This window comes from Mauremys reevesii, linkage group 3 (assembly GCF_016161935.1).
Source record: "Mauremys reevesii isolate NIE-2019 linkage group 3, ASM1616193v1, whole genome shotgun sequence".
Taxonomy (NCBI): domain Eukaryota; kingdom Metazoa; phylum Chordata; order Testudines; family Geoemydidae; genus Mauremys; species Mauremys reevesii.
The window spans coordinates 196765774-196780902 of NC_052625.1; the positions used below are offsets into that span (position 1 = coordinate 196765774).

A 15129-nucleotide genomic window follows, 5' to 3' on the forward strand; every position below is an offset into this window, starting at 1 on the left:
GTCCTTTCTGGCCTTCAAATCCATGGGCCTGATCCTTAGCTGGTGGGAATCTGCACTGCTCCATTTAAGTCAGCTAAGGATCTGCCTCATTAATGGAGCTACATTGGTTTACACCAGCTCAGCATCTGTCCCGATGAAACTATGAGCCTGGGGTGGTACAGAAGCAAGTGTGGGTGAGTCTACATGTGACTGACTGTTCTCTGACCCAATCCTGGACCAGCGCCCCAACGTGCTCATAAGGAGGCCCTCGTGCAGCTGTAAGAGGAGACATACAGGACAGCCAGGACCACTTGTGGGACTTCCTATAAAAATAGGGGCCAGCTCTAGAATCCTAGATGACCTGGAATGAGCCTGGGCAGAGTTAGTGCCTGCTTCTAGTTCAGTTGCTTCAATTTGCTCTATTTCCTTTATGGCTAGTGGCCATCAAAGTCCAGTCGCAACCTGGGAACTTTTAAGCCTTTTCTAGTCTCACCTAGTTAAAATAATACAATGTGAGGGTCTGCATGGCCGAGCAGACTGGGAAACCATCTGGGGAGATCTCTGCTAGCCAGCACCCTCTCATGGCCGTGAAAGGTGTAACAGCATCTCTGCCTCAGTTTCTCCTCACCCCACACACACACTCCACCAACAGTTGTTTAACCATGTTCCGAGTGGTGACTTCTTATAACTCCCGCTGACAGGTCATTTATAGTTTCTCCCCTTCCAGGCCAATAGTGTCTGATAGACCAGGAGTCCAATGACCCTAGCAAAGGGTTGAGAATCCCAAGCCCCTGTGGAGTCCTTGTTAGAATATACATATGCAGGCCTGCCTGTAAAGACCTGTACTTTAAGAAGGTAGGTGTATTTTTATCACTTAGATAGTTAGAGAGGTATAAATCAAAGAATTAAAATCACAAGTCTGCCTGTGTATGGGCCTTCTCTCACTAGGACAGTCTGAGGCCTTGTTCTTAGACTAAGCAGCAGGGCCAGCCATAAATTGGGAAGCGGACGGTCACATCCCTAACCAGTCACATGGAAATCAGGTGGTACTGGGCTGTTAGGAAGACGATCCTGTCCTGTTAGTGCCCATCACCACCAGATAAAGAAAATGGTTAAAGAAAACTTAGTTTAATAGCAAGAAATCTGTCTGGCAAGAAATCACTTATCAATGGCTGTGGTTGTGAAACCCTCATTTCTGTATTGTTTTATCTTGACGGCCCCCACTTTTTTTATTGTTAATCTGTCTGGTTCGCTAATTGTTTCCGTCTGCTGTATAATTAATTTTGCTAGGTGTACGTTAATTAGGGGAGTGGGATATAACTGGTTAGAGAATTATGTTACAATATGTTAGGACTGACTAGTTAAATTCAGTAACATGATTGGTTAAGGTATAGCTGAGAATATTACTATATGAACGGGGGTCAAACAGGAAGTAGGTAGGGAAAATTGGAATCGTGCTTGCTGGAAATTAACCCCAATAAACATTGCATTGTCTGCACTTCGGCCTTCTGGTCATTTGCTGCTTGTTGTGTGCGTGACAAGAACCAGGGAAGTGGGAGGGTGGAGGGAAAGCCCTCCAACAGTCCTGAACCCTTTAGTCCGAGGGGTTTTACTATCTCCTTTGCAGGGGATGATAGAACAGGGATTGGCAACCTTTGGCACGCAGCCCTTCAGGAAAATCTGCTGGCGGGCCGGGACGGTTTGTTTACCTGCAGCATCCTCAGGTTTGGCCAATCGCAGCTCCCACTGGCCGCAGTTCACCGTCCTCAGCCAACGGGGGCTGTGGGAAGCAGCGTGGGCCGAGGGATGTGCTGGCCACCACTTCCTGCCACCCCCATCGGCCGGAAAGGTGACCCGCGACCAGTGGGAGCTGCGATCAGCCAAACCTGCAGATGCTGCAGGTAAACAAACCGTCCCGGCCGCCAGCAGATTTCCCTGTGCCAAAGGTTGCGATCCCTGGACTATATGATCACAATGGTACCTTCTAGGCTTAGAATCTATTAATCAGACCAGCCGCCCAGTTCATTATTATTATTATTAACAATAAGGGCAGTGGCCATGACGTGCTAGGCATTTCCAAACATTCAAGAAGGGAAGGCTGCTGGCCTGAGGGGTTCACAGGGTAAGGCCGAGCACCTTCTGAGTTTTAAGCCGTTGCTTAGATCTCTCTCTATTCAGGAAAGTACTGAAGCATATGCTTAAGCCACAATGAAGTGGTACGTATGCACCTGCTTTTCTGAATAGGGATGGATTTAAGGACTTTGCTAAATCAGGGACGAAGGAGAGCAGGATAACAACCGATAGACAGATAAGATGTAGTGCTTTAACCACGAAGAACATGTCTTCACTGTTAACTGTCCTAAAATGTTTGCAAGTGTCCAGTGCTAACATGCTTTTTCTGCCCACACCAGTGGAAGAAGCATCGCAGGTTCCCGTGTTCCAATGGATTCCCTCCCAGAAAATGTTTCATGTTGATGGTGCCACAGGTCATCCTTTCTCTTACACATCTCCTCAAGATCCCACAGCCGTCTCCTGCCTCTCTCTGTTCACATTCTGGGGCCCAGGCTCCCCTCCTCCCATCTCTTTTCCGTAGGTGCAAGCGTAGGTGCATGGAAATCAGGTGGTACTGGGCTGTTAGGAAGACGATCCTGTCCTGTTAGTGCCCATCACCACCAGATAAAGAAAATGGTTAAAGAAAACTTAGTTTAATAGCAAGAAATCTGTCTGGCAAGAAATCACTTATCAATGGCTGTGGTTGTGAAACCCTCATTTCTGTACTGTTTTATCTTGACGGCCCCCACTTTTTTTATTGTTAATCTGTCTGGTTCGCTAATTGTTTCCGTCTGCTGTATAATTAATTTTGCTAGGTGTACGTTAATTAGGGGAGTGGGATATAACTGGTTAGAGAATTATGTTACAATATGTTAGGACTGACTAGTTAAATTCAGTAACATGATTGGTTAAGGTATAGCTGAGAATATTACTATATGAACGGGGGTCAAACAGGAAGTAGGTAGGGAAAATTGGAATCGTGCTTGCTGGAAATTAACCCCAATAAACATTGCATTGTCTGCACTTCGGCCTTCTGGTCATTTGCTGCTTGTTGTGTGCGTGACAAGAACCAGGGAAGTGGGAGGGTGGAGGGAAAGCCCTCCAACAGTCCTGAACCCTTTAGTCCGAGGGGTTTTACTATCTCCTTTGCAGGGGATGATAGAACAGGGATTGGCAACCTTTGGCACGCAGCCCTTCAGGAAAATCTGCTGGCGGGCCGGGACGGTTTGTTTACCTGCAGCATCCTCAGGTTTGGCCAATCGCAGCTCCCACTGGCCGCAGTTCACCGTCCTCAGCCAACGGGGGCTGTGGGAAGCAGCGTGGGCCGAGGGATGTGCTGGCCACCACTTCCTGCCACCCCCATCGGCCGGAAAGGTGACCCGCGACCAGTGGGAGCTGCGATCAGCCAAACCTGCAGATGCTGCAGGTAAACAAACCGTCCCGGCCCGCCAGCAGATTTCCCTGTGCCAAAGGTTGCCGATCCCTGGACTATATGATCACAATGGTACCTTCTAGGCTTAGAATCTATTAATCAGACCAGCCGCCCAGTTCATTATTATTATTAACAATAATGGCAGTGGCCATGACGTGCTAGGCATTTCCAAACATTCAAGAAGGGAAGGCTGCTGGCCTGAGGGGTTCACAGGGTAAGGCCGAGCACCTTCTGAGTTTTAAGCCGTTGCTTAGATCTCTCTCTATTCAGGAAAGTACTGAAGCATATGCTTAAGCCACAATGAAGTGGTACGTATGCACCTGCTTTTCTGAATAGGGATGGATTTAAGGACTTTGCTAAATCAGGGACGAAGGAGAGCAGGATAACAACCGATAGACAGATAAGATGTAGTGCTTTAACCACGAAGAACATGTCTTCACTGTTAACTGTCCTAAAATGTTTGCAAGTGTCCAGTGCTAACATGCTTTTTCTGCCCACACCAGTGGAAGAAGCATCGCAGGTTCCCGTGTTCCAATGGATTCCCTCCCAGAAAATGTTTCATGTTGATGGTGCCACAGGTCATCCTTTCTCTTACACATCTCCTCAAGATCCCACAGCCGTCTCCTGCCTCTCTCTGTTCACATTCTGGGGCCCAGGCTCCCCTCCTCCCATCTCTTTTCCGTAGGTGCAAGCGAACAGCTGCTGATGGGTATCCTTCCAGTCACAGAACTCCTTGGCACCATGCTGCTGAAGTTCCAGAGAACCCCACAGAGCTGTTCTTCCATGTAATGGACGGCTGCTGTCATGTTTCCTAGTCATGGATAAGTTCTCTCTACTCTTCCTTTTATGTTCAACAGTACTTATCTTCTGCATTGACACGGATTTAACCGTCTGTTGGTGCAACTCCTTTATCTGTCTCGCTGTGTTTCCTGGTACTCCATTTGCTTCCGTATCTGCAAGAGAAAATCCCTTTACCCTTTACCTTGCCAGTAGGTCCCTGTCTTTTTCTTCCCTTCCTATTTATGTCTCTGCCCCATTCTAGAACCTTTTGCTAACTGAAGTGTGGTGGTCACTGGAAAATGACTGTTAAATGGAAATTGCGCTTTAATTAGTAGACTTCAGGGGTTCTCAAACTGGGGGTCGGGATCCCCCAGGGGGTCGCAAGGTTATTACATGGGGGGTCGTGAGCCATCAACCTCCACCCCAAACCCCGCTTTGCCTCCAGCATTTATAATGGTGGTAAATATATTAAAAAGTGTTTTTAATGTATAAGGGTGGGGGGTCGCACTCAGAGGCTTGCTGTGTGAAAGGGGTCACCAGTAAAAAAGTTTGAGAGCCACTGCTCTATAACAATCTTTAAACATATATTAAATATCTATTAGTCATTTATTATCTCCTTATAAACAAGTTGTAAAAATATATTGATATAAAACATACCAGCAATTAAATATCTCCACACTTAACACAAATTATTCATATGACAACAGTTGTTTTTCTCACATTTTATATTAAGGTGCCATTCACAAATAGATTCTAAAAGGTTAATAATTGATTACTAGATGTTTCAATAAATGGGGTAAAGATTGGTATGGAGTTCAACGGGCTAATAGATTGCTTATGACCATCCATAACACAGAGTATTCATGTCTGCTACATGCATTTATTAACCCTTTGTGAGCCATTTCTAAATGGAAGCGTACTATAAAGCATGACCCTTTTCCCCCTGCGGTGTTTGGAACTCAAACAAGGCAGTGCAAGGGCCATGAAAAAGAAAATGATTGAAAAACGAAAGTAATGTTGACTGAAAACACAGACGTGAAACCGGAATCATTGATTTTCATTATCCAAAGCGGAAAATGCAAAAAGCAAGCCTTCTTAATAACCTACAGTGTTGCCAGGCACAGAGGTAAAGCAACTGGTTTTGTGACAACATATGACTTTTGAGCTGACATTGTCTTCTAAAGCTCCAATCCTGCATTGGGGTGCACGCAGGCAGACTGCTTCTTACTCTTATTTTGGGTGCTTTGTACAGTTGCTAAAATCTTTGCAAAATAAATAAATAAAAAATCCATGTATATGCTTCTGATGTAGATCTAGGCCATGTCTACACGACCTGCTAAATCGGCACTGCTGTGATAGATGCAGTGGTGTTGATTTAGCGGGTCTGGTGAAGACATGCTAAATCAATGGGAGAGCGCTCTCCCGTTAGAACATAAGAACATAAGAAAGGCCGTACCGGGTCAGACCAAAGGTCCATCTAGCCCAGCATCTGTCTACTGACAGTGGCCAATGCCAGGTGCCCCAGAGAGAGTGAACCTAACAGGCAACGATCAAGTGATCTCTCTCCTGCCATCCATCTCCATCCTCTGACGAACAGAGGCTAGGGACACCATTCTTACCCATCCTGGCTAATAGCCATTTATGGACTTAGCCACCATGAATTTATCCAGTCCCCTTTTAAACATTGTTATAGTCCTAGCCTTCACAACCTCCTCAGGTAAGGAGTTCCACAAGTTGACTGTGCACTGCGTGAAGAAGAACTTCCTTTTATTTGTTTTAAACCTGCTGCCTATTAATTTCATTTGGTGACCCCTAGTTCTTGTATTATGGGAATAAGTAAATAACTTTTCCTTATCCACTTTCTCAACATCACTCATGATTTTATATACCTCTATCATATCCCCCCTTAGTCTTCTCTTTTCCAAGCTGAAGAGTCCTAGCCTCTTTAAACTTTCCTCGTATGGGACCCTCTCTAAACCCCTAATCATTTTAGTTGCCCTTTTCTGAACCTTTTCTAGTGCTAGAATATCTTTTTTGAGGTGAGGAGACCACATCTGTACACAGTATTCGAGATGTGGGCGTACCATGGATTTATATAAGGGCAATAATATATTCTCAGTCTTATTCTCTATCCCCTTTTTAATGATTCCTAACATCCTGTTTGCTTTTTAGACCGCCTCTGCACACTGCGTGGACATCTTCAGAGAACTATCCACGATGACTCCAAGATCTTTTTCCTGACTCGTTGTAGCTAAATTAGCCCCCATCATGTTGTATGTATAGTTGGGGTTATTTTTTCCAACGTGCATCACTTTACATTTATCCACATTAAATTTCATTTGCCATTTTGTTGCCCAATCACTTAGTTTTGTGCCTGTACTCCACCTCCTCGAGAGTCAGAAGGTATGTCAGTGGAACATAGCGCGGTGTAGACACCGCTGTAAGTCAAGCTAAGTTACCTCAACTTCAGTTTCGTAACGTAAGTAACTGAGCTAGTGTAACTGAGATTGACTTACAGTGTTAGAATAGACCAGTCCCTAGTCTTATTTCACCTGCCCCAGGTGACATCTGCTGACTTTACTGGCAAAGCCACGCCACTACTTTCCTTAACACTGCCGAGCTAGCACAGCTACGGATTCAGTCCCACCACTGGCAGCAAGCTCCATCTGCAGAGTCTTTGTAACTGGTGATGATGGAAGATGCAGGAAGAGCCCAGCATGCTTTTCACATCCCAGGTGACAGGCAGAGTCTTGCAGTCCTTATTCCGGTAAAGCTCCCTCTGAAGTCAATAGCAACTTTGCTGGAGTAAGTGCTGTAAGAGTGCAAAGTTATACATCTAGGAACAAGGCATGCAGGCCATACTTAGACCAGAAGAATGTATCCTTGAAAAAAGTGACTCTGAAAAGGATTTAGGGATCATAATGGACCTAGCCTCCAGTGCAATAGTGTGGCAAAGTGGCTAATGAAATCCTTGGATATATAAACAGCGGAGCAGTGAATAGGAGAAGGGAGCTGATTTGACTGCTGTATTTGGCATTGATGAATTGGCTAGTGCAGACCTGCACAACTCATAAAGCGGTGAAGGCCATATTACTCCAAAGAAAACAGCTGAGGGCTGAACCCCCCCGGCCCTTCCGACCCCCCTCCCCGTGCCACCCTGCCCTGAAACACAACACCCCCCACCCCCAGCACTGCCCGCCCAGCGGAAACAAACTCTCCTTCCCCAGTGCTGCCCCACTGAAACAGCGGTATTGAACCTTGGTAATATGTTATAGTGGGCCCCTAAGGTAGTATAATTAAGGTAAAAGAAAAATGTCTTTTTGCTAGAAGTAGAATAAGATCTCCCCCCAACTTTGTAATCAGTTGCCCTGTTGAATGAATGAGGTGTGAATGAGGAAGGCGTGGAAGGCAGCACCTGCAGACAGCTGCAACCCTTGGAGTGGGGATGGGAGCCAGACCAGATCAGTAGAACAGGTCAGCCACTCACTCCTCACTCGCCTCCTCAGCCTCCCACCCCCCCAGCTCGTCTACTCACCCCCCGCCACTGCCCATCTGCCTCTTCAGCCCCCCTCCCTCACCCACCGCTTGCCTACTCCCCCCTCACGGGCCGCACGGTGAGCCCACCTACTCACCCCCCGCAGGCCGCACAGTGAGCCCATGTGGGCCGCATGTTGGGCAGGCCTGGGCTAGTGGAATACTGCATGCCGCTCTGCTGCCCACCTTAAAAAACATGTTGAAAAATTGGAGAGGGTGCAGAAAAGAACCATAAAAATGATTCAAGGGCTGGAGAAATGCCTTCCAGTGAGAGACTCAAAAGAACCGAGTCTGTTTAACTTCTCAAAAAGAAGACTGAAAGGTGACTTTGATTGCCGTACATAGGTAACTTCATGGGGAGAAATATTGGGCACTAAAGGGCTCTTCAATCTAGCAGAGAAAGGTAAATAAAGAGTCACTGGCTGGAAGCTGAAGCAAGACAAATTGAAATTAGAAATAAGGCTTAAATTTTTGGCAGTGAGAGAAGACATCTCTTGATGTCTTCAGGTGAAGACTGGATGGCTTTTGGGAAATTGTGCTTTGGTCAAGCACAATACAGGAGTAACTAGGTGAAATTTAATGGCCCATGCATCTGACGAAGTGAGTATTCACCCACGAAAGCTTATGCTCTAATACTTCTGTTAGTCTATAAGGTGCCACAGGACTCTTTGTCGTTATACAGGAGGTCAGACCAGATGATCTCCTGGTTCCCTTTGGCCTAGAATCTATTGGTATACCCACCACCATCATCAGTATTGTCACACTGCCTAAGGCCCCAGTATCACTGTGTTGGGCCCTGTACAGATATATAACAAAGGGATGGTCTCTACCCAGAAGATGTTGTAATCTAAGTCCTATTCATGATCACAGAAATAATAATAAAGATCCCAAACATCTCGTTGTATTAGAAATATGGGATTTCTTGACAGGGAAAAAAATGTAAGGGAGAAACTAAACAAAAATGACTGTAGCTTTGATTGTCTCTCGCTCCAAAACCAACATTATTTTAAATAAGGGGAAATCAAACATTAGGCATTTCAAGTCACACACATTAAATTTGCTGAAGATATTGTTATCCTTGTTTAGATTTGAACATATCGGGGAATCTCTTTGTCTTGCAACAATTCCTAAAAGACTGTAAGTGGCTGGATTTCCTTTTTCTGACAAAAATCTCTCCATGAATTATTTACACGATGGCTCCAATCAACACTGTACCTGTCAGCCTCCCCAGCTGAAATGAAAGTTCACTATGTAAAGGTGCCAAGGGAATATGGCAGCCTCCCACTGCGAGTTTATAGACAGAACTAAGTCAGCACACATTATGTGTCAGAGCCGACATCAGACGGAATCAGATCCTTTGATCTCAGACCTCCACAGGAAGCTTAGATCTCAGACAAATTAGATAAAAAATGAATTTATATGTATCCTAAGGCACACAGTTGAATGCTGTGTTTTGGAGAAGTATGGCAAATATCAAAACATATAAACTGCAGCATTTCTTCTCTCTCTTTCTCCCTCTGCTTTTGTGATGGACGCTAATTAAAATAAGAAGACGAAACTCAAACTAGCCTTTTATGCAATCCACAAAATTTAAGGGAGGAGGTGGAAAAAATACCCAGTGCCAGAATGTGTGTGTGGTTCAGTCAGGGTTCCAGGATGGGCTGAGAAATGGACTCAGATCTTTGCTCTTAACAGGCGACAGTTGGAAGAGCCCATCCAAGTTTGTAAAGGTGGAAGCCAATACTTTTTGCTGTTTGGTGGAGCCTGGTGCCAGCTGCACGGCCCTAAAGGCGTCTGCTTTGGCTGTGACCTCAGAGGGAGTTGTGTTTGATCAGTAAATCATTATGAGAAAAGATTACTTCCCCCTCCCCCTCCCCCCCAAAAAAAGCTAGAGGAGCAAAACAAGGAAAAACAGGGGAATGGGACTGCTTTTTGACCCGTGGTTTTATATAGCTGGTCAAAACATGCAACCATGAAAAGGCCTACAGAAAAGGGACAACAGTGAATGGGTCTGCCATGGACAGTATGAAAACGTGCCCGGACTGACTCAGAAATATGCACGATGCATATTAGAATAATCATCCTCAAATTAACTTACCTTGGTAACAATGGCTTTCATCCTGAAAGCTCCTAGAGTGCTTTATGATTAGTGTATACTAGCTATGCATATGTTCTAGTATTTTTAATCACTTAGGCCTGGTCTACAGTGTGTGGGGGGGAAATCGATCTAAGTTACGCAACTTCAGCTACGTGAATAATATAGCTGAAGTTGACGTACTTAGATCAATTTACTGCGGCGTCTTCACTACTGTGAGTCAACTGCTGCTGCTCCCCCATCAACTCTGCCTGTGCCTCTTGCCCTGGTGGAGTACAGGATTTGATGGGAGAGCGCTCAGGGATTGATTGATCATGTCTAGACTAGATGTGATAAATCGATCCATGCTGGATCGATCGCTGCCTGTTGATCCGGCCGATAGTGAAGACATACCCTTATGTTGCAGTAGCATCTAGCAGCCTGAAAAGGCTGAGGCCCGTTTGTCCTATGCTCTTTATGAAACTGACATTGGCAAAACTGACACTGAATTGAATGGGGTCAGGATTTCCCGCATAAATTCTATAGACACTTAAAAACTGAACCACACATTTACTCTCCTGTAAATTTTCAGGTCAAAAAGAGAATTCATACAGTAAATAGCAGTCCCTGTCCCAGTCTAAATGACAAAGGGTGAAATCACAGCTATGGCTGGGCAAATTTTTAGTTCACTGACAATTTTGAAAAAAAGGTCACCAAAAATCTGTTTTGGGTCAAGCTGAAAATAAACTTAAAAGAAAAATCAGCAAATGGAAAAGCTGAGAAAAAAATTGTTTTGGGTCAAACAAAATCTTTCAATTTGATTTTGACCATTTTAACATTTTTTTGAATTAAAAAAAATAAATAAAAGTAAAGGAAATATTTTTAAAACTCAAAACGTTTTGTCAATGTTGAAATGAAATGTTGAAGGTTGCGTAAATTGTTTTTGTTTTCTAAACAAACAATTTGGTGAAACTGACACATATTTGTGAAACATTTCAGTGTCACCGAATCTTCATTTTTCACCCCAAAAAAGTTTTGGTAAAAAATGTTTTGCCCTGCCCTTATCCTGGACCCATAAACTAGCTGTGTGCACAATTCCTAGCCAATCAGCAGGAGCATCAGTCATAGTAATCTCAAACATCCAGCTATTGGTAAAACTGTTAAAACCACCTAAGTGACTTAGAAGCCTACATCCCAGATTCAAAAGCAATTTAGGGCATGTGCACACTTCAATTGGGGATGTAATTCCCAGCACAGAGACATACCCCACTCTAGCTCTGATCATACTAGTATTGTAAAAACAGAAGCAGTGGCTCGAGCAGCAGGAACGACCAGCCACACTGTAGAAGCAGTGGCTCGAGCAGCAGGAAGGACCAGCCACCCCGAATATATATCTGTTTGAGGTGCTAGGCACATATTCGCACTGCTAGCCCCTCCCACTGCTTGCACGGCTGCAGCTACACTTCTGTTTTTAGCACACTGGGTTGATCAGAGCTAATGAAGGTATGTATCCTTGATCAGGGAGTTATATTTCCAGCCGGAAGCGTAGATGTACCTGTCAGCACTTAGGAGGCCAAGTCCCATTGATTTTAATGAGATTTAGGAACCTAAAGGCTAGAGTCACAAAAGGCACTTAAGTTTCAGAGGGGTAGCCATGTTAGTCTGTATCAGCAAAAACAACGAGGAGTCCTTGTGGCACTTTAGAGACTAACAAATTTATTTGGGCATAAACTTTCGTGGGCTAAAACCCACTTCATCAGATGCATGGAGTGGAAAATACAGTAGGCAGGTATAAATACACAGCACAAGAAAAGATGGGAGTTGCCTTACCAAGTGGGGGGGGGGCAGTGCTAACGAGGCCAATTCAATTAGGGTGGATGTGGCAACTTTTAGGCACCTTGCTACCTAGGAGAATTCAGAACCCTGGGTTAGGTGTCCAAGCTCCTACACAATGAATAGGGAGAGATACATACCTGAGATTAACAAAATTTATTTGAGCATAAGCTTTCGTGGGCTACAGCCCACTTCATCTGATGCGTGCAGTGGAAAATCAGTAGGAAAATATATATATACACAGAGAACATGAAACAATGGGTGTTACCATACACACTCTAACAAGAGTGATCAGTTAAGGTGAGCTATTATCAGCAGGAGAGAAAAAGAACTGTTTGTAGCGGTAATGAAAATGGCCCATTTCCAGCAATTGACAAGAAGATGTGAGGAACTGTACGGGGGGGAAGTGGAGGGAAATAAACATGGGGAAATAGTTTTACTTTGTGTAATGGATGGTCCATCTAAACCAGCCAATAGAAAATGCTGAGCAGAGGGTGTGGCCTAAGCACCATCCCTCAAAGGGAGTTGGCACTGTAATCTCTTTGGGGCAGGGATGTTTGTAATTTGTAAGCGCCGAGCACACTGACAGTGCCAAAGAGAGTATAAACAATAATTATATTCAGATCCAGGGTGACATTTTTCAGGCAGACTTATTTTTGACTTGTAAATGGAACAAATTTGGTCTGGATTATTTGAGAGGGAATAAACATACTATGGTGATGGGAGTCATCAAAGTACCAAGATAGAAGGAACCCCACAATATCATTGTTAAAGTTGCCATTTTGCCTATAGTCTCACTTCAAAGTGACCACTTGCAATTGATTTTCTGGAACACGGTGCCCATCAGGATTATCTGTTGCCAATATAGGCTGATTCTGTCACTCACATGTCAGTTTTATCAATAACATAAACAGATATGATCTGAAAACACATGCAACAGATTGTTTGAGCAAATAAGCCATTTTTACATGGCCTTTTTTCTGACTATAACCATATTTAAGCAACGTTTTCTCTTCAATTTTGGAACAGATGCTTGGAAACTGAGGATTTAAATAAAAAAACAAAAAAACTGCGTGGCTTCATTGAAATCAGTGGCAAAACTGACATTGGATGAAATCCTGACACTGTTCAATCCATAACTTCTATAGACATTTAAAAATTGAACCACACATTTACTCTCCTGGACATTTTTCAGTTCAGAGAGAGAATTCATTTGTAGTAATCAGCTCTATTAATGTAGTAATCAGCTCTAGTGGTGGCAGTGATTCATCTATCTATCTAGGCCAGATCCTTAACTGGCAAAATTATAACTTCTATCTATACAAGCTCATCGCTTGTAAGGTGCATGAAGATCTATTTGGTTGAAAGGGGCTTTGGAAATGTGAGTTATTCTCATTCTGCAGGCTCACCTCCTTCTATCCCAGCAATGTTTCTCTTGTTCTCTTCCCGGGCACGGTGCAGATCGGCACGAGTTGAACGCTGCTGTGGCAGGATCTGGGAGGATTTCATATTGCTCTTTGCTTGTGGCACATTAGCCTGTTCAATCTTTGTTTCTGTATTGAAATAAACAGTTATATCATTCTCAGTCCATCTAGGTCTCAGAGCCAGATACGGTATTACATTAAGAAACAATCTATTGCTCATGAATTGGCATCTAATCTTGTGTGCGTTCTCTCTGCCCCAAATGGGGAGGCTTATTTTATGATTACACTTCATTGTGTTTTACCTTTCAGGATCACATTTCTTCACTTCAGCAAAACTCTGTCTTCAGATCCTCATGGTATACGTTGAGCATCATTAGAAACTCAGGCTGGTCACAGCCAAGACTACTGCACAGTGCAGCTCAGGAGTGATGCTTTAAGCCAGTTTTGTGCTTCCCCATTCCTGAGCTATTTGCGTACTGAAGTAGTTCCCCAGCATAGGTTAGCACACTTTGAAGGCTGCTCAAATTATACCATCTGACTATGACGGCAACTGGGGATTGCTGGCATGCAGAAAAATCCTGGCCATGCTCTGTTTCTCTCCAGCCATTCCTCTTACATTGGCAACTCTAGACCTGAGGATATTTCTGCCCTGGGGCACTCCTCCTGAAGCTATGCCAGTTTTAGGGCCATGAGAAAGAAAGTATCAGAGGGGGAGCCGTGTTAGTCTGGATCTGTAAAAGCAGCAAAGAGTCCTGTGGCACCTTATAGACTAACAGACGTATTGGAGCATGAGCTTTCGTGGGTGAATACCCACTTCATCGGATGCACGAGGTAGAAAGCATCCTTAAGTTATAACCTGGGCCTTTATATTTGCCACATCACACTGAGTTGCCTCATTATTTCCTATTCTAAATACAGGGGAAATACAGGGGCCAAGATTAAAAAAAAGCAGGAGCCTAAAATTAGGTTTCTAAATCCTGATTTAGACACCTAGATAAGTGGCTTGGAATTTCAAAGGTGCTGAGCTCCCACTGACTTCAGTACCATTGCTCCAGTACAAGGGAGAGGAGAATATGGCCTGATCTGATTTTTAAAATTGCCCAGTTTGGATAAAAAGGAAGTTGCAATGTGCAATTAAGCTGTGGAGTGCTCTGCTTGGATGCCCGGTGCTTAAGGCGCTGGGATTCAGGAGACCTGTATTCTATTCCTGGCTATGCTCCCTGCATGACATCTTGGAAATATGACTTTCCAAAGTGCTCAGCAGTTACCACTGATGACAGTTTTGGCAACATTGAAAACCTGTCTATTACTCTCTGTGTGCCTCAGCTGCCCATCTGGAGAGTGGGGATCATAATGCTTCCTTTGTCAGTGATTGTCAACTCTTTGGGGCAAGGACTAGCTGTCTTATTATGTGTATGAACAGTGCCTAGCACAATAAGACCATGATCTCTGCTGGAGTCAGCTGAGTTCCACTGAGTCAGGCCCAACGTGTACAAGAGATCTGAACACTCTTTAGACACCAATGAAATGGGAGAGCCTCTGCAGATGGAGAGCTCTCCTGGGGATTCTCACTTACTGAAACTTTTGCTTTTCTTGGACCAGCAGAATACAAGAAGACCCATAACTAGCACTGAAACCACTGAGCCCAGCACAGCAGCAAGGACCGTGATGGATTTCCCTCCGTTGGGGATAGGGAAGATAGTAAATGGCTGGGACTCGACAGTGAAGTCAGCACCTGAGAGAGGAAAATATATCAGATTATTACAACATTTAGGAAACATGTTTCATAGCCAGAACACTTGGTTATGGCCACTAACACAGGAACTCATGTCTGAAAATACATTAATGAAAAGGCCTAAATCACAGCCCAGTGAAGTCAATGGGAGTTTTTCCATTGACTTCCACAGGCCCCAGATCAGGCCCAAACAGAACATGTAACCAAACCTTTCTTGAACTGACAAAGCTGCTAGTTTAAAGGCATGAACTATTGCTATTGGTTCCCGACCAGCTCTCTGAGTGCC

The 15129-nt window shown here is 44.3% G+C and overlaps 1 protein-coding gene across 1 annotated transcript in view; it reads right to left on the reverse strand.

Moving 5' to 3' along the window:
* Window positions 1-3858: 3858 nt before the first annotated feature.
* The window catches only part of PKHD1 (PKHD1 ciliary IPT domain containing fibrocystin/polyductin), a 306693-nt gene continuing 295422 nt past the window's right edge, over window positions 3859-15129 (reverse strand). Inside the window, exons 44-46 of the mRNA XM_039532757.1 lie at window positions 14685-14843; window positions 13094-13237; window positions 3859-4416 (exon numbers count right to left, since the gene is read on the reverse strand). Of these exons, the coding sequence (XP_039388691.1) occupies window positions 4067-4416; window positions 13094-13237; window positions 14685-14843 (653 nt within the window). The 3' untranslated portion in view covers window positions 3859-4066. The remainder of the gene's footprint in view (window positions 4417-13093; window positions 13238-14684; window positions 14844-15129) is intronic.